Below are 21,716 nucleotides of genomic sequence, written 5' to 3'. Positions count from 1 at the left end.
GAATCACTGTTAATGATCAGGAATTAGAGAACCCCCAAGGATCTGGAGAGATAGTTTGTGTTCGAACCTTCATGAAAAAGGACTGAAAGCTGAAGTGGTGTCTAAGAAGCATACTTTCTTGAATAAGTGACGGTAATGTACTGCCGACTTACTCTCGTAAACCTTCCTTTCGCGATGATGTAACCAATCGCCTCAGAGCCTGCTTCGGGTTACTTATATCGAACGATTTGTAACTGCCTTCGTGAACCAACCGCGCTTTTAACCTGTTAACAAAGCCTATCAATTGTCTGGCACCATTAGCTCAATATTTGCGCAACCTTTTCCGCATATCTTCAGTGCACTGTATCAATATTAGATCGAGATAAAAAAAAAAAATACGGCTTATGAGTTTCGACACACGCTTCGGAAAGATAGAGCCCGTATATCTACGGCTTTAAAAGGAAGAGCTGACAGCTTACGGTAGATTTCCAGCTGTTCGACATTTCGCATTCGACGACCGTCGCTGTCTGTGTCGCAACTCGAGCAGGCGTCTTTAATTGTTGCGCGCTGGTGACACGGGTCGCTTCTTTCGCTCCTCTTTCCGCCCGACATAATAGACCTTGAAGTGGCGTAACTTTCGGGCGGTTCCTTCGACAGGTTCTACGGACCGCCCGCCGAGGAGCCTGTGGCGAACTGAACGGCTGAAATCGGCATATGCCTCGACGAGCCGTCAGTGGCTAACCTCGAGTGTGTTCGCAGTTTGTGAGTTCCGCGTTCTTGCTTGAATCACTCTTGCGGAGCGTGTTTGCTGGCAAGATTAGAATCCGTGCGTGCCTGTTGGATACCGGAACTGCTCCCAACGAAGAGGCCAGATGAACTGGAAGTGGATACGCATTGCCGTCGTAAGTAAACCTTTCTTCTTCTTTTCTTTTTTCCTTTTTTTTTTTTTTTTACGTTGGCCTTGTTTGATTGTCGGTTTGACATAAATACATCCGCGCGCTTGCTCTATAATATATCAATTATACTTAATTGCGCTTGCTCTATAGTATATCAATTATATTATATATATATATATATATAATAGAAGAGTATTGCAAATACGACTGTGGTTTGCTGAAGCGTTGCATAAAGACAATTTCAATGGCAGCCTTCTGCGAGCTGCCATTTTTCTTGAGCTATATGGAATCCATTTTTTGAGCATGCGCAGTGGCTCTTTTCTGCGGAATACCAGACGGCGCGGCGCATGCGACCACGACCCAGTTTTTTGCCTGGGTGATACTCTAGAAAGGTGTATAAAACGTCACTTGCGTGACGTTACACTGCTGACTCGGCATTTTTTTTTTCTCTCCCACAAAAACAAGCATGTGTCAAGCTATGCGCCGAGAAAGTGAGGAAGAGGATGAGACGAAAGCACGCAGGGACATTACAAGTAAAATCGCACCATGTGAAGCGGGCTTCAGAACGCGGAACGCCAGCGTCCGGCGTTTGACTCTTGCATTCGAACGCGTTCGGCGAGTGCAGTGCAGACAAAGGTTGCTAGCTTTAGGTCTCCCCACAAATCATTTGAACTGTCTCCGCGCGTTTTCTAGGAGCATTAAACGAAGCAGTATCCATGTATACTTATACCTGATTATTAGAAAGCCCGACGGTCGAAAACGTACCGGCTCAGCAATGATGCGGAGTCTTATACGGCCTGCAAGCTCGTCTGCTCTATCCGCTCCCAAACGCACCCGCGTGCTTTTGCCTGTTTTGCACCCCCCCCCCCCTTTTCCCCCTCCCCCTTACGACCTCAACCAGTGACGACGAGCGCTTGGCTGCCTCGTCATCGCGCTTTTTCCGAAGCGCCGAAACGTATTTGGGGAACCCTCGCAACAACAAAAACGACGCCATCTTCTTTTTTTTTTTTTTCAGTTTTGTGTAGATATTTATATAGAAATCTGCTTGGTCAAAAAAAAAAAATGAATACTCCCGGACTGAAAAACTTCAGCCAGTTTATATAAGATGTCGCGGTTTATCCGGCCGCAACCAAAAGTGTGAGCCGTTGTGTCCCGATTCAGAACGGCTGGTATACCGCAGCCGGTCGGCCATCTTGACACGAAAAGGCATAATTGCAGCGAGGAATCTATCCCAAACATTGGATGCTGTTGCATGAAATATCCTTCATTTTCGAAGAGTAAACATTTGTGTGGAAAAAGGTGCTGCTGCGGACAAGGGTTGACCACAGAAAGAATACAACAAACTCTTGGACGATGAACGACGGACATTTCTTTCAACTGGCAACGACATGAATGAGCTTAAAAGCAGCTCCTGCAATTCAGGACCGTCGAGGAAAAAGAGAGAAAGGAAACTGTAAAGATAAAATTGTTAATAAGGAAACAATAAAATGTGAAGTAACACCGTGGGAGCAGCACAAAATATGGAAGCGGTGGGGAGCGGTTATAATCTACGCTAATTCCGGAGTCAAGTAGAGGCTATCTCTTCTTTGGAAAGAAGAAGGAAAGGCGCGGACTCGTTATTGTCAACAGTGTTCATGGCGAATGACTCGATAATTTAATTTCCCTGTCAAATCTGTTATGATGCCCTCTCAAAACTTTTGTGTGCCTGAAACAAGGAACCCAGTAAGTGCATGTGCGGGCATGAACGACGTTGGAGTGAAAGGAATCTGCTGACGACCGTGAAACTTCCAAATGATGCTCTCTGAGTCTGTGGTTGACGCACATCCCTGCCTGCCCAATCTAATGTTTTCCGCAACTCAGAGAAATGGAATAAACTTTCTCTTCCTCGCACAGAACGAACTTGTCAGCGAGCTGAACATTGCACCTTGCGGTTTTTCCTGATTGTTGACGCGTTGCAAAGCTACAAGAAAAAACAACATTTGTGTTGAAGCGGGGTGCAAGAGCCCTCAGCCGGTGCGACGAATTGTGCGTGTATGGGATCACGCAGAGTCGTACCGGTCTTTTGTGCCTGTTCCTACACAAGGACGATTGACCTTAATAATGAACCTCTTCAAGGTGTTCCCCAAGAGGTCAGCAGGATTACAAGCCTAAGATGCTGATAATGGGAACCTGTTTCCGAAAACTGCGGGCATGACTTTGAAAAACATGGCGAAATAAAGGTTTTTACGACGCCGTGTCTTACTGATTCTGAATGATTCCTAGAGAAAAAAAATCACGAGCTTTTTTGTCCTCTGCTGAAAGGCCCAGCGTAGATCCGAAGAAAAAAGATGGAGGCGGAGCTCTAAATACTGCAAACCTTCATGTGAAGGATCCTTTTTGGTAAAACTGAGTCCGGACGAGGTTGGACGTGAAAGCATCAACGATTCCCCTCGGGCAATGTAGATTTTGGATGGATGACAAGGTAATCGTCGACAAATCTGAAGACCTGGAACCCATCTGCGGTGTTATCAAGCTGAGCTTTCATAGCTCGGTCAACAAACGAAAGATAAGCCTCACTGAGAATGGGAGCGAGACAGGAACCAATACAAATGCTTTCCTTTTTTTTTTTTTGTATGAAAATTTTCTTTTTGTGTTTGACGAGAGCCGAATGTACGTAAAAAGGCTTGTAAGTCAACGAAAATAGAGGCCGAGACACCGGAGGAATTCTGGGAGTCACAAATTCCATGTTCTTGGATGGCGTCGCAAACTTACTCCAGGAGAACTTTCGGGTCTAAATTAAAATACATATCCTCGGTGTCGAAAGAAAAAATGGAAAGTGGTGTGGAAGATGAATTAAGGTGCTCGATGCGAGAGATATATTCAATTCCCTATAATGCATGAAATGCCTTACAAAAATTGATGTCACGTGACGTATATTTTCCCGCTGAATTTCGCCGGGAAACTACAGGGTGAAACAAGGAGACGGCAGGCTCTTTAAAGGGGCGGTGCAACGATTTTCGGACTTCGGTCAAAGATTTCTGGAAGTTGCCCCCTGACACTTCTGAAGTAAAGAACAGAAAACCGATTTCGCCTGCGTGTCCTAGTTGTTGCGTAAAAAAAGGATAAAGATTGGCATTTCTGTCACCCCTCAACTCACTCCCAGTCTTCAGGGTCACACCCGATCGCACTCTTAGTGACGTCATTCGGAGTGATGTGTAGCTTCCAGTGTGCTATCTCGGAGGACGCTTCCCCTCCCTCTCTCTGCGTACATTAGCGGGCGCTATGCTGCAGCTTAGAGCCGAGCGAGGTCACATAATATTTCCGCCGTAGTTCCTTCAGCTGCCACTTGGGGCTGCAGGTGGGGGAAAAAGCTCGACTTTTGCTTTGCGATTATGCAGCGGAATCGCGACATTTTTAATGAAGGAAGTGCTTTTTCTATCCACTGGGACACGATAAACAACGTAAGAATGACGAGATGCAAATTCTTTTAATCATAAAATCGTTGCACCGCCCCTTTAAATCGACCGCGAAATTCGGTTTCTTAACCTATCACGCTACGAGTTTGTGCAGCGTTGCCCACAGATGGTGCCTTTTTTTTTTTTTTTTTGTAAAATTTGCAAAGAGCGAACTTACTTGAGGGAAAAGTAAAGAAAGAAAAAGGCTTAGCTCCTATGGAAACGCAGCGACGTTACCGGTCTTCAAACAACACGGCGCCGTTTCGCACGGGAGACAAGAGATGGCGCAAGCGGTCGCGACGCCAGCTGCCGCCAACGAACGAGCCGACGACGCCGAGAGCCGGCGTTTTTAGCAGACAAGAAACTGCAGTTGCTTGTTGTTACCGCGCCTGTTTTTGTTTCTGCGACTGTCGCCGTTTGCGGAACGCGCGCCGCTTTTGAGTCGAAAAGATCGTCTGCTAAAAACGCCGGCTCTCGACACGCTCGACACCGTATGCTCGTTTGTTGGCGGCGTTCGTTGCGCCATCTCTTGTGTCCCGTGCGAAACGGCGCCGTGTTGTTTGAAGACCGGTGGCGTCGCTGCGTTTCCATAGGAGCTAAGCCTTTTTCTTTCTTTACATTTTCCTCAGGTAAGTTCGCTCTTTGCAAATTTTACGAAAACAATGCACCATCTGTGGGCAACGCTGCGCAAAGTCGTGGCGCGATAGGTTAAGAAACCGAATTTTGCGATCGATTTAAAGAGCCTGCCGTCTCCTTGCTTCACCCTGTAGATTGGTGTCTAGGTCAGAAGGCGCGAATTTCCGCGCTAATGTTAGCAGCTAACTGAATCGGTGAAAAGGTCACGTGACGTCAATTTCCTGCTAAATTTAGCGGGGAAATTGAATTGATGCTTTTGGCCACAAGACGTGAGTTTTCCCCCGCTAAATTTAGCGGGGAAACTGAGTTGACGTATAGGTCACCTGCCGTCAATTTTCAAAAGGCGAATTGGTCTCTTGACGCCACTTTCCCCGATAAATTTAGTGGAAAATGCACGGTTGGACGGACTACATTTTGGGATTGAAAGGAAAGGGGGGGGGGGGGGGGGGTAGCATTTCATGCTTGAACAATGTCTTTAAACACGTTGGAAGCATGCATACGTATGACGCAAAGATGTTTCGAAAATTTCGTGAGCCGCGTCCGCAGACAATAGATTTCTTCCAAAACTCGAAGCGCCCCACCGCGGCGAAATGCCACGCAGTGCACTATGGGAACTAGTTGGCCACCCAATTTCGGTTTCAATTCAGGAGCTTCAATTCATGCGATCACGCCGTGACCGATTGCGCTGCTTGCGTTTTCAATTGTCCGACTTTCCACGAATGTACGTACAATATTCTAAGCATTCTCGAGCGATATAGAAGAAAGACCGGGGCACTTTTCTTGGTTCCCGACATGCCGGATATTGTGCCTGCGTATGCAAACGTAGTAAGACGTCCCCACGATTGTATCTTTGAGCTCACTTTCAATAATCATATCTAGTACCAGTGAACCACAATTGAGATTTGGTCACCTTGAGCCCTAAACGTATCTTGTTTGCCAAACGTCCACTTCGGATTACTTCATTGAGCAAAAAAAAAGTAGCCGCATCCTCACAGGATACTCACAGTTGAGCCCAACGTTGGCGGATGAACTTTTAAGGAAACGCGATAAATTCACACTCACTATACTGCACAAAAGTTATTATGAAGTCCTCCTTGTGTCATCATATATCTCCCACTAAAATGTTACGCCGATTGAGGGTTCAGTTTTCGCAAACGCCTAAATCGGCTAGTCCCTAACAAGCGTCCCCTACTCCTCGCGAAGCCTTTTTGGACGAGCCTTTACCGACGCCCAAGATCTGTGTCTGAACGGTGGTTCGGAAATTATCTCGGCATACTCAGTCAGGAAGGAAGCAAACATATAACAAATCTTATAACCATTAGCAACCGCCAAATGCGCTCGGAATCCTTTAGTTCATTTGGCGCACCACGGGTTCACGGCGTATACGTGCTGTCCGCTCAGCTGTGGGGACATTCTTCACGCAAGTGCTCGACTGTTGCTTTCTTCGAGACGGTTTGTATGTGTGAATGTGCCTATATGATTGCAGGATAACTTTATGCGATATTGAATAAGTTGAATTCCAAGCGTGTAGAGACTTCCCTTCGTGCAGTGCTGCGGGTCAGTACAGCTATAAAGGGATAAGAACTGTTCGATTTGAGCTTTTCAACGGCGTCTCCCAGTTTTACCTCGCGTACTCGGGCGTATGAAGAAAAACAGTAATTGAAAAAAAGGTAATTTTGTCAATGGACGCATAAAACAAGTAACAAACCTGCTGGCTAGTAACACTAATGTAAAGTTGCGAGCAGGGGTGGATTTAGACAGGGGGGGTTTCGGATGTCCTGACCCCCCTCTTGATTTCTGCATGTGTAAAATTTAGGGCGTAAAACGAAGGAGAGGGGGAGGGGGTTCCTAAACATATGGTACGCTGACCAACACCCTCCCCCTCAGGAAATTCCTGTATCCGCCCCTGGTTGCGAGCTCGGTGAACGCGAACTTACTGGTTGTTACAGCGTGTGGACTCGTACACAAGCAAGATCCCCGAGCTTCGAAGCGTCGAGATTCCCTGCACTGGCTCGTCCATATACCTCGAAACGCTAACAGAAAGGTACAAAGTACCTTCCTGTACCTTCGGGTACAAAAATAAACAAGCATGTTTCAAGACAAGCTTTACGCATGGTTCGGGCTTGTGCTGAAGCTTCGAGGTCTGGCGATTTAGGTTAGCTTAGAGACCCAAAACGACGCGCTCGGGACCATTAAACATGAGATAACGGCTGTTTATAATCCACGCTCTGTGTATGATTTCTTCACGAGGAGTCGATCGAAAACGAAACCATGCCGCTCTCCTCCCTGGCTAATAGCGAGTTCATTTCACGGCACTCGTGCCCACGCGTGCCCACTCGCAGCGTGGAACGGGTTCGTTTCGGCCGGCGCTCCACGAGTGGTTGCACTCTCCGAGTTCGTTTCAGCGCTGACACCCCACGCTTGCATGCACTCGCTGCACCGAGAAAATCGGGAGTGCGCCAAAATGCAATCCCGTCATGCCTCGCTCCGGCGGGGCCGGCGAGGAGCGGGAGCAGACGACGAGGGTTCGTTTGCTACGATGTGTCGCGGAACGGAACGGAAAAAAAAAGTAGATTTTCTGATAGAAATCGCGTCCCGCGGGCAACGAAATCAAACGCAAGCTTGAATTGTGAGCGTCTGCTATTTCACGAAGAAAGCAATTGACAACCCGTGATTTATTTGCAGGTTTTAAATCGCTCTGTTGCAGTACAAACGCTGAAATATACCAGTGTGTAAAGAAATGCTCAGAACAAACGCAACAGCGGCCCCCGAGATGTCTATCACCATCCGTGTGCGGGTGAAAAATTTAACATTTTTCGATAAAACTCCCCCAGCAGAAACCTCTGACTGCCCAATAAGCAGCAGAGAAAGCTACAAAACTTGAAAGTATAAAACAGAGAGGACGAGGACGGGAACAGGACATATCTTTCATTTAGCAACAACATAGAATGGCACAACGATAAAACCGCCCCCCAAGGGTCTTGAGACCCTTGGGGTGCGGTTTTATCGTTGTGCCGTTCTATGTTGTTGCTAAATGAAAGATATGTCCTGTTCCCGTCCTCGTCCTCTCTGTTTTATACTTTCAAGTTTTGTATCTATTAACCAACACGCTCGTTTTCAACTGTAAGAGAAAGCTAAAGATGGTGACTTTACCCGAGGATTGGGCAACATCATCATGTTTAACATTTACCTACGCAGCCAACTTGCCCCGTCGTATTTTGTTCGAGAGAGCTCTCGTTCTCGACGCCTTCACCAAGGCTAATATCTAATCCACAATGACGATCCAAATCGAAAGTCCCAGTTTTGCTGGATATTCCAACAGGCTAGCTTTAAGCCGTACCCTTTCAGTGGTTCACGCATAACACCATGCTCAAACGGATCAAGCTTCTGCTCGGACAGCATCATCAGTTTTCTTCAGTGTAAACGGTTATAAGGATTGAAAGATCGCAACCAGCTGCTTTGTGGACAGCTGGTTGCGGAAATTTCGCCGTCTGTAACTATCTCTACGGAAGTCGAGCTGCTTGAAGACATCGCAACTATAAACTACAGGTTGCAGTTGCCAACGTTTGTAGATAAACGTTGGTAGAGACTGCATTCTCGCATTCCCACGCATCGCTCGGAACAGAAAGGCGCTAGTTTCGGTTTGAAGTCGGTACCTTTTCTTCCACATAGATGGCGGCAGCATCAGCCTTCTGCACTCGGTGCATTTGGCGAGTTCGTTTGAGTCCAGTTTTCCGTGCAACACTCTGTGAGTGCGATGCATTCTGGGAGAGAACTCGAACGGTGCCAGTGCGTGTGAAACGAACTCGCTATAACTAGTTCCTGTGTGCAACGCGCGCAGTGTTGCTCGCCAGGATTCAGGGGAGTAGTCTCCGTCGTCGTGACTACAGCGCGACCGCCCTGTATTTTGTTTGATGTGCGATCAGTGCGACCGCGGGTTTAGGGCCTGTTGTTTTAGCGTCCATATCGAATAACTATTGACTATACATACCACTGCTCTTTGGCTTGGAGATACAAGCCTCGAACTTCGACGCACACTACGACGTATCGTAAATGTTGACAGAACAAAGAAACGTATACTTGTAACCTTCGTAGTTGCGAAACGCGATCACCACCTAACTATTTTTTTTTTCTTCTCCAATTTTCGAGTATACATAAGGGTGCGGAGCAGTCAACAGTGTCGTCATTTCGGCCTCGATCGCGCGTGCCCGAACTCCGTCTGAATATATTATATGGTTTCTGTAAACGTACAACTTTTATGTGCTGCCTGCTCTTCGTAAACTTACTGCTCGGAAAATGTAGACACCTGTAGGATGCCGCTAACATTGTTGTCAGAACACTGTTTTAGTATGTTCGCCTGAATGCGTTTCCCTGCGGTGTTCATGCATTGTACCAAAAACAAGGTCGCCTCCCCTCAAGCATCGTCCACCTTCAAAGCATGTTTGCTTCGTGCGTATCTATGCTTCGATCATTTCTGCAGACAGTTTTGGTATGACCAATGTTTCGGGACCCTCATACAAGAAGATACACGTCTGTTCTTTTAGCAGTTTGACAGCGGCTTTAACACTGCTTATACATCCTACAAAAGACGGTCTGCATACAGATTCGAACGCGAGTCACCGCGACATCCGCGGCGCTTCGAATGCCGCACAGCAACGAGTTCTAGGAAGAAACCTGGCACGCGGCATTCGAACCACAGATATTGCGGCGACTATACTCTGTTTCACCGTATGATGTACCGCAGGAAAGGCTACAAGCGCGAGCTCCTTGCTCTGGTGCACATCTCGGCGGCACAAGCTCTCGTGACTTAAAGGGGCCCTGCAATCATATTTAAGCGTCCACCTTTTTTGCGGTTTCCACGTCTCTTGGGGTTCAGACAATCCAGCGGGCACGGAGAGAGTAACTAAATATCAGTGCGTCATATTTTAACCGGACGACGCGGAAACCTCCTCCACCGACGAGGGCGACCCGCGGTACCGAAAGCGCGCAAAATGTGACGTCTTTGGTCCTGGGCTTACTACTGGTCAGAGCTGCTAAAAGCTTATTTTTAGTCGAAATACAAAATATAAGTGTCGCGAACCGTTTCAATTTTTTATAAAAGTAGTTTTTGTTCAGTAGTTTAGATCAAAAAAGAAACGCATGCAGTTCATAAAGTACGGAAACAAGAAATGACCCCTCGGCATACCCGCCACCAAGCGGTGGAAAAGGCGGCGCATACTACCGGGTGAAACAAGGAGACGGTAGGCTCTTTAAATCGACCGGAAAATTCGGTTTCTTAACCTATCGCGCTACGACTTTGTGCAGCGTTGCCCACAGATGGTGCATTTTTTTCGTAAAATTTGCAAAGAGCGAACTTACATGAGGAAAAAGTAAAGAAAGAAAAAGGCTTAGCTCCTATGGAAACGCAGCGACGCCACCGGTCTGCAATCAACACGGCGCCGTTTCGCACGGGAGGCAAGAGATGGCGCAAGCGGTCGCGACGCCAACTGCCGCCAACGAACGAGCAGACGACGCCGATAGCCGGCCCTTTAGCAGACAAGGAACTGCAGTTCCTTGTTGTTACCGCGCCTGTTTTTGTTTCTGCGACTGTCGCCGCCCGCGGAACGCGCTCCGCTTTTGAGTCGAAAAGATTGTCTGCTAAAGACGCTGGCTGTCGGCTCGGTCGTTGCTCGGTCGTTGGCGGCGTTCGTCGCGCCATCTCTTGTGTCCCGTGCGAAACGGCGCAGTGTTGATTGCAGACCGGTGGCGTCGCTGCGTTTCCATAGGAGCTAAGCCTTTTTCTCTCTTTACTTTTTCCTCAGGTAAGTTCGCTCTTTGCAAATTTTACAAAAAAAATGCACCATCTGTGGGCAACGCTGCACAAAGTCGTAGCGCGATAGGTTAAGAAACCGAATTTTCCGGTCGATTCAAAGAGCCTACCGTCTCCTTGTTTCACCCGGTAGAAAGGAGTAGTGGGATCAGGCGCCGACACGGAAAGGTCACGGATGTACGCGGCGGCGCTGCGGTCATTTGGGCAGGAGGATCCGAGCGGCTCCGAGCGTTCCGAAGGCCTTCGACGGGAACCTTTGTCTTGCGGTTTGGCCGTTTCGCGGTATGGCAGCGCAAAGTAGCTCCCATTCTGAACTGATCTTTACCCCGTGTTTGCTGTCGTTTGTGGCCAATTAAGTGTCATGCCGAATTAGTATTTAATCGCGCAGCAACTGCAATGAGAGCCGCTGTGGCTGCCCGCTGCATACAGCCTATCCAGAACACGCTTCAATGGCGCCCTCTCGCGCCGTCGACTCGGAGTGCGGCAGCCGTGAGCGCTCGATAAGCTCACTACCCCTCATCTAGTTCACGGCCACTCTCAAGCAACCAAGGACGTCATGAGGGAGGTTATTTTTTGCTTGTTTTTGTCATTTTAATTTGCCTATAACTTTTAAAATAAAGGGAATTTCGAGAAAAGAAAAGTTTCACTAAGTTACTACGTTCAGTGCGCTCAGGTTCGGTGCAAATTAAAACTTAGTAAAAAAAGTCATTGCAGGGCCCCTTTAAGAGCGGCTGCCAACGCTATGAGCTCGCGCTTCTAGCCTTCGCTGCGGTACAACATAAGGTGAAACGAAGCATAGTGTTTGCAGACCGTCCTTTTTGTACGATGTACGATGCAGTGTGTGACCCTGGCATTAAGGATGTCGCTTTAACACCCTCAGGGTGTTAGTCCCGGGAAAATCTGATTTACACCCTTCACGGTGTAAAATGTTTTAGTGTGGTGACGAGTGATAAACTTTGTATTACCTATTAAAAGTCTTTTCATCACAAAGAAAACGTATTTCTGTCTATCTCACAGGCTACAATTGGAAACACGATTTACGATACACGCAGCGCGGACGCGTGGCTAGTGCCGCTCTCCAGAACAAATTATGGAAATCCGATGTTGCGAAATACTCTTGCTCGTCTTTTAAATCGTTTGAGGGAATTAAACATTGAACTTTTGACTTTGGTAAACAAATATTGGCTTTCATTTTTTGTTGAGCCTTCAGTGTTAGTGTAGATGCATGACGTGTGGTGATTTTTTTTTTTTTTTCATAAATTATTTTTTTTTTTGTGTGTTAACGCTTTTGTGTGCTGTTTGCCGCTGCTAAGGGGAGACGGAGACCTGTCAACCAACTGCTATGTTGCTTTTTTCTCTGTTTTCCCTCGAGAAAAATAAAGAATTTTGATTTTATTTGATTTCTTCGAAAGAAAAGCAGAAATTTTCATAAATTCTTAAATTGTCGAACGTGGCCGGGCAATTTTAGATAATGGATCAATATTGTTTTATCTAATTTATACTAAGAATTGTTTACAAATTTAAAATTGCTCACTGAGAAGCGAGTCACACATTATGCGCCTTTGGGTCCGTAAAATTAAACGTACAAACGATAGATATTCATATACCAGGTGTATACCTACTTTTTTTTTTTGAGACTTTGAAATGTCACCTATTTATTATAGATTTAATATTTCGATCGCGAGGGGGTTTCGCACATTTCGCGTCGACCGGGTGAACAAGAAGCCAGACACCGCTTCTTCCTGCCACTACTTTTTGAGGAAAGGTTCGTTGATTAGTTTACAAAATTCGTAAAGGAATCCACTTGGAAGTAATAAAAAACCAGCACTTGGAACCAACAGGATATACGGAGTCGCTTTCACTGAAGTGTTTACAATAAACGTGAGAGGTTCTCGAATTTCGCTTCGCTATTTTAAATTTGGTGAGACATTCCTTTCTCAGTTTTATTTTGTCCGAATAATAAGAATAGTTACACCCTATCTCGTCGTGGTATAGGCTCCTTGCACAGGACGTCATTTCCGTTGCCCTCCAAAGAACAGGGGAAGAAGGAGCTCCCCTCTTATCAGGACCCTCCTTTGTACCTCCCGGATTTATACAGGCGTCGCTATTCTCCCCCCAGAAGATTATAGAAGATTAACCTGTCACTCAAAATTCTTACAAAAGCAGCTTCCCTCTCCTCCTCTTACTTGGTGTTCAAAAGTGTGCGATGTGACGTCAGTGCAAGGAGCCTATATGTTGTAGTGAGGTAAAGCGCTGGATATTCTATTTTCATCATCCAGCTTTTTGTACTGGGGGAGAACAGCACACCGCCGTCCCGCTTCGACTCCTCAGCGCCAAAACTGTTTGTCAGCTCGACTATACGTGTGCCATTGTTTCAAGGTTTGGTAAAATGTCCTTATTCAAATATTACTTCACGATATAAACACAACGCGTGAAACAGGCTTTGTCTAGCGTTACCCGAAGAGTGCATGAAGTGAGCTGACTAGCTGAGAGTTCGAAGACCTGCGCGGTCTGTCTCAGTCTTTCCTACCCGTGACGTCACAAACGATGATGATGATAGCTATCGAAGCGCCCCCTGCAGTTTGCACACGCCGCCAATATGCCCCCAACAGAGGCGTACCTGAGGGTCAGCTGTTCAGTTGCCCACATACCGATGGCTGCCCAAACAGGTACTTAATATTAGTCAGGACAGGTCGCCCAGCAACATAAACGTCAAACTATGATGCCCGTTAAGTTGATGTATGGGGTGATGCTTACTCCAGGAGGCGTGCAGATGGACTAATAAAAAAAGTTCCAAAACAGCGTGAGTTCTGTGACAGACTCACCTCGACTGCTCAGGCACACCGAGTGGTAACAAAACATATTCCATCGCAGCAGTTGAAGTCAGCGAATTGCCGAGTGACGGTGGGTGAAATTGCCGCACAGGTCACCGTCAGTCACGGTCATCGCTCCTAGTGATTACCCCATTTTTGTACCACTCAAGGAGGCAATGGGAGGAAAATATTTTTGATCCAACGAAGATATGCAAACACGCGGTACATAATTGGCATCGCACGCGAACGAAAAAAAAAAATGTTTTACAGGAATTCACGGACTTTTATGCGCTGGAAGAACTGGATTGAACTGAATGGGGACTATGTTTAAAAATAATGCGTGTGTGTACCACTCTTTTTTAATAAATTTTGAGCGAAAATAATTTGAGGTTATCATTTGACTGACCCTCGTGTTAGCAAAATTAACCAAGAAGAAGCACGTAGTCCCATAAATATCCATGTAAGACGCATGAGGCATTATAAATTATAACCTCCTGAAGACGTCTGGATAAACACATCTGTTGCTAAGACAGGCATGACTACACACGAAGGAATGTTGCACTTTGAACGGTGTAAAAAGGGAAGACACACACTCATCGCTACGTCCTTTCAGCACCCTTGTTTCGAGTAATACACCTATTGTTACCATAAAATAGGGTGCGGTTGCATGAAACACCCTTTGTTTGTTAAGAGTGTAAAAAGGGTGCGGAAATGTGTGCTGTGAGGCGAACACCCTTTTCGGAGAGTGTTGACCGCGTTGACACCCGTTTCAAGAATCTTCAGCGGTGGTTGGTTTCGACTATATAATGAACAATTATTGTCTGTACCAACGTTTTTTACTTGGAAATACATTCCTCGAGCTTAGGTATACAGGGTGTCTTTTATTTTTAGGCTTTACAAACTGTTCTTTAAAAAGCCGTCAAAGCTGGACAAATGCGGTTTATGCGGTGGGTTATATGGCCAGGGTTATCGTCACGATAAGGCAGTTAATTAAATACTATTTGTTAATTATATTTTATAATTAGTGAAGGTAAACATATTGTTCCAATTACAAACTTGATGAGCGTTATCGAATACTACATCAGTCAATTTTAGAACGATTTGGAGTGCGAGGGAAGCCGGGCGGACGTAAAGTCACCACTCGTGCTCCAGGCGCAAAGCTGCGGGTGCGATAAAATTCGCCCGCACAGTTTTTCCGTCCCTTATCGACAGCTTCGCACCTGCTGCACCAGCGGTAACTTTAGCAAACTACCGTGCTTCACACGGACTGCAAACCTTTCTCAAATTTACTGATTAAATGGTTTTGGATGACGCTCACCGAGTTCCTAAGTTGGAATCATATGTTCATTTTCGTGAATTAAAATAAACAAATGTGTATCAGTCATCAGACTTATGGTGATTAACCCCATATAGTACGTATGTCCCCCTAGCCGTATAACTCACCTGCATAGACAGTATTAGTAGATTTTACGGTTATCTTAAAACAGATCTGTAAAGCCTAAAAAAAAAAAAAAAAAACTGTATTATGGTTTACTCGAGATAATGGCGAGAACAAAACAACGTACTTGTAACCCTCGTAATTGCGGATACGGTCACGAGCCAATGAGCGCCTTTGGATTGTCGAGGCTGGGAAAGCAGTCAGTCGTGTCGTTGTATTATGCTTTCATGGTTGATGATTCATTGTGATTCATTGTGATTCATTGCCCGTATTTTCTGTTTATGTTCATGTGAGACAAGTTGCTTGCAAACTTGTTGATCGGGAAACATATGTCTCTCGGAGGCTGATAAAATCGCCATCATTCTATTTTTAGGGTGTTCACCAGCATCCTAAAAGTTTTACTACGACATTCTTTGGATGTTAGCCCTGGGAGACGCTTATTTACACCAGTGAACAACTTTAGTGTGTATCGTGATTCTTTACCACTTGGCTTGACCAAACCCTTGAAGAACGGTACATCTGCACAGGGGATGACAATGGGACACAGTAGGCACGTATACGGCAACTTTATATAATTCTTCACCAACAATAACTGGTAACGTTGGCCGTTTTACAGGTTATCTTTCTTCTTTCGCAAACTCAAATAGCAGAACCGGACGTTCTCCGCTTTCGTCGCTTTACGAGAGAGCTATAATTGCTTCGTAAAGGCGCAACCCTGAGGAAAGAGACAGAAATCCGATAAAGTTGCTTCCGCCCGGATATCCCCTATCGCGCACAAAACGGCCGTGTATTCGAAGCTCTCGTATCCTTATGGAGTTTTCGTAGATCGCTTCCGCCGCCCCGCAACGCTTTCCGCAACCAGCTACGAAGTCCGAGACTCTGCAAGCAAGGCTAGCGCAGCGCACGAGCAGTGTGGCATCTTCGTTCCGGGGAGCGTAGCGGAGGTAGGAAAACGGTCTACGAAAACTCTGTTGACGGCACGCGTCGACCGGGGAGAGGTGGGGGAGGCGGCTCTGTGGGACAGCTCGCTCCGTTGGAAACACGAGAAAGAGATATAGCCAAGAAGCATGCGTGTCGCCAGCTCTCTTTGTATGTCATAGTATCCCCCAGCAGATACCCGTTCCCCACGGTGTCTCGTCCTCCGGTTACCCGTTGTCGTTATGGCCGCTAGTCGCTCGTAATCCTAGACAGTAATGTCAACGGGTTCATAAATCGTTAAACCTGGAGGAGGGTAGGATCTTCCTACGGAAGTCTGGCACAAAAGACCGTGAGACCAAAGGGAACAGTTCCGCGAATTCTTTTTGCGCAACGCCCGTTACGACGACCACTCTAGTGTCGTGCGCGGACGAAAGTGGTGCACGTCGAAGCTGTGTCCATCTGAGTCAAGCCTGCAGTGAACCGAAGGGAAGTGTCTTCTGCATTGAAGAGTATTACTGACGTCAAGACGCCACAGTCGAGTGTCGTCTCGACATCGTCGCGTTCCGGATGATTCCCCACTGCTGCAAAGATACCATATGCAGAGATGCCATACAGACAAACAAATTAACATAAATGGCATCGCATAAATACACCAGGGCAAGCAGTTCTACAATGTTGATCGGCAATAGAATGTTCTTCAGAGGACTCGTTGCGGTGTTTCTGGTCACTACTTGTGTCGTCGTCTACAACCTTAGCGGAGACCATAATCCGAAACCGCTCACCATTTTATTGTGGACAACATGGTCCGGCAAGGAGAGCTACCCGTACTTCAAAGAAGACGTCGTGGATAGCAAGTGTCCTCAGGTCTGCCTCTTCACTAGGCAGAGACGCCATCTCAAGTCCAGCGCGGCCATTTTGTTCCACGGCAAAGACATCTACCTGAACGACATGCCCAGCTACAGAAGCCCGCAACAACGATGGATCTTCTTCAGCCTGGAGCCTCCGACGGCCACTTCACTGTCAATGCTGGAGAAACTAGACGAACTCTTTAACATGACGATGACCTACAGGCAGGACTCGGACATCACCACCTTTTACGGCTACACGGTCCAGGCGAGAAAACGACCTCGTGTCACGGTGAAGTCGAAGGAATTTTGGAGGGCTCCCAAACCAGGAGCCGCCGTGTGGATGGTTTCCCATTGCAAGACAGATAGCAGACGTGAAACTTACGTGTCAGAGCTCCAAAAGGTTCTGCCCGTCGACATCTTTGGCAAGTGTGGTAAACACGTGTGCGAACCTAAAGCGTCCGACGCGTGTTACCAGGACGCCGCGAAGAACTACAGTTTCTACCTGTCCTTCGAGAACTCCATCTGCAGGGACTACGTCACAGAAAAGTTTTTCCGGCCACTCCTGTTCGACCTTGTGCCTGTGGTTTTGGGCGGTGGTGACTACGTCAGCGTGGCGCCTCCGGGATCATACATAAACGCTCTTGACTTTAGGTCTCCTGCAGAACTGGGGGAATACCTGAAGCGTGTCGCAGGAGATCCGGAATGGTATGAATCGTTCTTTCTGTGGAAGAACCACTTTAAACTCAAGTACGAGCATCTGGGTTGCAAGCTTTGCTCAAAGTTGCACTCTGACATTGCGTCTGGGAGAACGTTCACCTACAACAAATTCCGCAAATGGTTCCTCGAAGACGCACGCTGCGCAAACTGGAAACAACTGTTGCATGGACGTGCGTAGACCACGTGGCGTAGACGAACATAGCTCAATGACGGTGATGATGATTAATACCACTGATCTCTATTGTAGTGATTAATACTTTGATTAAATGCAAAACTGCAACTGGATGGTGACTTTGGCGTCCATAAATTTAGTGATGCGCTCAATTTTGTGCCATTGACAGCCAGTGTGATCGAGCTCAGTTATACGTAAACAAAAAATATATCGTATATTAACGTGTGGTGCGAGTGTAATTGAGCGTAATGGCTGTTTCTGCTGTGTTCTTGACCACCGCGCGAGACCACAACATATTGCCCGTGCTGTCGTTCCGGATGATTATTTACACTGACCAGAGACTTACTAACCCTAACAGGGTTCAAGCTGTATTTTACCGGTTAAAGTATGTCTTCCTGCGAGAGTACAAATGCGTGAGTACTGACATCAAACTGGGTCGCTTTGCGCGTTCTTGAACGGCACTGCGAGCGGTGGCGAGCGGTACCGAAAGTGAAACTACTTTTTGACCATATTTTTATTTCCATCCTCTGAGGAATTTTGGTTTCTACGTCATTAAATTACAAAATATTTCTTTTTTTACGCTTTTTAGCTATATTTATTTACAGCCTTACCAATGAGAGGGGCGACCGTTGGGGGCGACGTAACGTTGACTTGACGCGTTGACAACGTAGCCCGGGGGCCCGGCTTCAACAATGACTTTGACCAGCATTCAAATCCAGAGTCCAATCCAGTCTGACATGAAGCGCGTCTGCAAGGAGGTTGGCGGTTGGCCTGGGTTGGCCGTCCGCGTTTGACCATTTGTTTGTAGTACACCATAACTCACTGGAGCGTTTGTTTTGGTCATCACAAAAGATCAACAGCTGTGTCCTGCTCTGCACGCGCCTCCTCGCATTGCTCGCTTTGGAAAACGAGCAATGCTCCACGCACGAACACTGAAAGTGGCACAAGCCAGAAGAAAATTATTAGAATGGTTTACGCAGGGCGCGGTCTGCGTTTCGATTTCTTCGCAAATCCGTTCCCTCGAATAGATGCAAATTCAACGGCGTGCCAATCCGTACTCGAAAAATGTACGGAATCACAACTCCGCCAAGGAGATGAAAGATTGGCAGCCTTGGTCGATCGTGCCGTTGGGACGTTGGAAGCGCGAGCAACGGCTGATCACAGATCGGCATCTCACGGTAAGGAAGAAGCTCCTCGGGGGCGGTCGGGCATGATTAGCATTTGATCGGGCAGAACTCGGAACCTAAAATTAGAAGCTTAAAATTCTAAAAATTTATCCTCCGTCCCGACGCCCAAGTCAAAATGAGAAACGCAAACGCGATGGCTGCAGTGGCCTTTACTGTGAGTATCTTATTGTGGTTTGTTGGGTCGTAACATCCCTTTATTTACAGTGTGATCGTGTCATATCGTGGTGATGCTTTCCGGATTAAGGACTAGGATGTGTCGACCGTGTCTAAAATACGGAATACTTATCTGTAGAGGCTGTACCTGTTTGACGTTGAAACTCGCCATTCTCCAAAATTTATTAACAACCAAATGTCTTAATCTGCTTTTTTCTTCCTTTTTTTATATGAAGTCAACAACGAAATTCTTATATTTCAACTAGTGGGTAATCACATCCGGTAAAAAAAAAAAAAAATGTAAAAAAGAATTGCAATTGACATGTTATTTTAATTAACTCTTTGCCAAATAATTTGTTGCATGCATAGCCATGCTGATCAGCATTGAAGCAAAATCGTGACACTTCAAGGAGACATACTGATTTTAGGCTGTGCTGCATCTACATTCCTTTCGTTACTCACTGCAGACATTTCTCTGTTGTTTACGTCTGCCAACAACTACACAAAAAATGTTTTGCATACTGAAAAAAAAAAAAAAAAATGGTATTAACTTTGACTTTTTTATGATGTCCAGGTATGAATTTCAAACTTAATTACCTGCCATAAATTGACATGCAAGTCAACTGTAAAATGAAAGAGTGACGAGCAGGGCCAGGAACCCGGCGTGCTCACTTTGACCCCTCACCCGTGTATGTAATTTTCACGTTCACTGTTAGCATGAAACAATTTTGAGGTGTGGTATTTTAGTAGGCATAGTTTGTGCGACACGACGGGCACATATTGAAGCATGACGGGCTTCAACCAGAAGCTTTATTCCCGCTCAACTATCTAAAAAAAAGGAAACAGGTGTATCTCTCGATCTGACAACCAGCACGAATGTTTATGGAACCAATCATCTCGTGAAGTCACAGGTGCCAGTAATCCACACTAGTGTTAGGTTCGCTGCCTAGAATAAGAGGTATCAGACCCTCTTCGAAAGTATCTGGCATCTAGTAACTAATTATCCGAGGCGGCAATATTTTCTGTTGGGCATCAGCCCGACACAAAATGTGTTGTGTTGAGCATGTGTTGGGCATCACGGCTGCATCAGTGTTTGATGTGGGCTCTGATCTAATCACACGATTCGAACTGGAAGCAGTGCCCAAAAATATAGCCTCCAATGCTGCTCGATGCAGCCTTTGCTTTCTGCAACATGGCAGGAGCTAGAAATGCCTTGAGCATAAAGCACACCTTACAACAACCCTTGCGTGAGCCATGATGCCTGTCGCTTCGCGCATGCGACCTACTGTAAAATTTCGAGCAAGTGCTCACCCAAGATGTAAGGATAACCTTGAAAGACTGGGGAATGAGTCAAAAATGCAATAGGGGCATATGATAGGGTGGGCTTTGCTGCTTTGCGCTACTTGTCAGATAAGGAAAAACGCCACTTGTGAGATAAGAAAAACTGCAAGTTTTGTGCATTGTTCAAACACCGTACCAAGTACCGTAAAATCCTGAGCAAGTGCTCACTTTAACTTTCGAGATAATTGTGTAAAACTGGGAGATTGGTGCTGCTTAAGTCAACAATATATGTAAAGATATGTCTTTCGTGTATCTTCTGAACGTTACAAATTGAGGGGTGGGCGCTTATTGTGAAATGGGCGGATGGTCGGTGTTTTATGGTAGTTCTTGCAGTATTTAGATGTTGGGGGAAGAAGCAATGCTTTTGGTGTTTGAAATGTCTGTGTCTTCATAGAATAAAATATAGCTAATTTGAAATGCACTGACATATATCTTAATTCACCACATAAAGGGGGAAATTAGTAATGGTTTGCAAGGAGCCAGACTTTTTTTTACTACGGTTCTTGAGGTGAACATGAGAGATTGGGGATGGGTGCTTATTTGTCTTTTTGCTTAGTTTTCAAACGTGTTAAAAGTTATGGGTGGGCAGCTATTGTAACATGGGCGCCTTCCTGGTGCTCTAAAGAACACTTGTAAACAAAAAATTAATAAACTTCCCTTTTTTTATTTTATTTTTTATGAAACCAAATTCCTAAACAGGCAGAAACCAATGTGCATCCCACATTCAGAGCACACTTGAATTTTATTCTGAACTTCATTATTCACGAAATTCGACGAATTGTTTTGATGTGTCCTCAAGTTGTCGTTAAGTCTATCTTTGTTACATGTAAACGTGTGCCTCACCTTTCGTGTGTTTCTCGCAGCTGGTGGCGGCACTGGTGATAACCGGGGTGCTTCTGTACCTGCTGCTTCACCGCGAGGAAGCCGAGTGCTTCCCGGAGAACCACCGAGAGTCGTGTTACCAGACAAGTAAAGCGCCGTACCGACTGTACGGCACCAAGACCGACTACCGGGTGCTCGTCGACCGCCTCGGCCTCGAGAAGGAGCCACAGTTCACGGTACCCGGTCAGTGCTCCCCCAGCATACGAAGCGCATTGCTACAACACTTAAGGCCCGTTCACACTCTTGTGACCGAGTAAGACCGAGAGAGACCAGACCGGTTTTTAAGCATCTTGCAATGTCTTAGGACCAGCTCCGCTGCAGCGCATCCAGTCCTAAGACGTCGCAAGAGGCTTAAAACCGGTCTGCTCTCTTTCGGCAGACTTGGACGTAATTCAACTACTCTACTCAAACTACTGTAGTTTAACTACTTTTCCAGGTAACTTGTATTTGGGTAATTAGTAGTTTACTTTAACTATGTTTTTCAGGTAACTTC

At 46.2% G+C, this 21,716-nt stretch overlaps 2 protein-coding genes across 4 annotated transcripts in view; both read left to right on the top strand.

The window, feature by feature from the left end:
* Positions 1–403: 403 nt before the first annotated feature.
* The window catches only part of LOC8028712 (multiple inositol polyphosphate phosphatase 1), a 50,223-nt gene continuing 28,910 nt past the window's right edge, over positions 404–21,716 (top strand). The window contains exons 1-2 of one of the 3 annotated variants that reach the window (XM_040210420.3): positions 404–881; positions 21,205–21,406. In XM_040210420.3, the coding sequence (XP_040066354.1) occupies positions 852–881; positions 21,205–21,406 (232 nt within the window). In that variant the 5' untranslated portion in view covers positions 404–851. Of the gene's footprint in view, positions 882–18,383; positions 19,002–21,204; positions 21,407–21,716 lie in introns of those variants that run through there. The other 2 variants (XM_029993854.4, XM_040210418.3) reach the window with 2 other exon arrangements.
* On the top strand, positions 16,614–17,666 carry LOC8028718 (alpha-(1,3)-fucosyltransferase C). Its single transcript, XM_002401196.5, has one exon. The coding sequence runs from the start codon at positions 16,614–16,616 to the stop codon at positions 17,664–17,666; it is 1,053 nt and encodes a 350-aa protein (XP_002401240.5).

The sequence above is a fragment of the Ixodes scapularis genome, unplaced genomic scaffold (assembly GCF_016920785.2).
Source record: "Ixodes scapularis isolate PalLabHiFi unplaced genomic scaffold, ASM1692078v2 PGA_scaffold6__148_contigs__length_123643588, whole genome shotgun sequence".
NCBI lineage: Eukaryota > Metazoa > Arthropoda > Arachnida > Ixodida > Ixodidae > Ixodes > Ixodes scapularis.
This window is presented reverse-complemented; position numbering and strand designations above follow the sequence as displayed.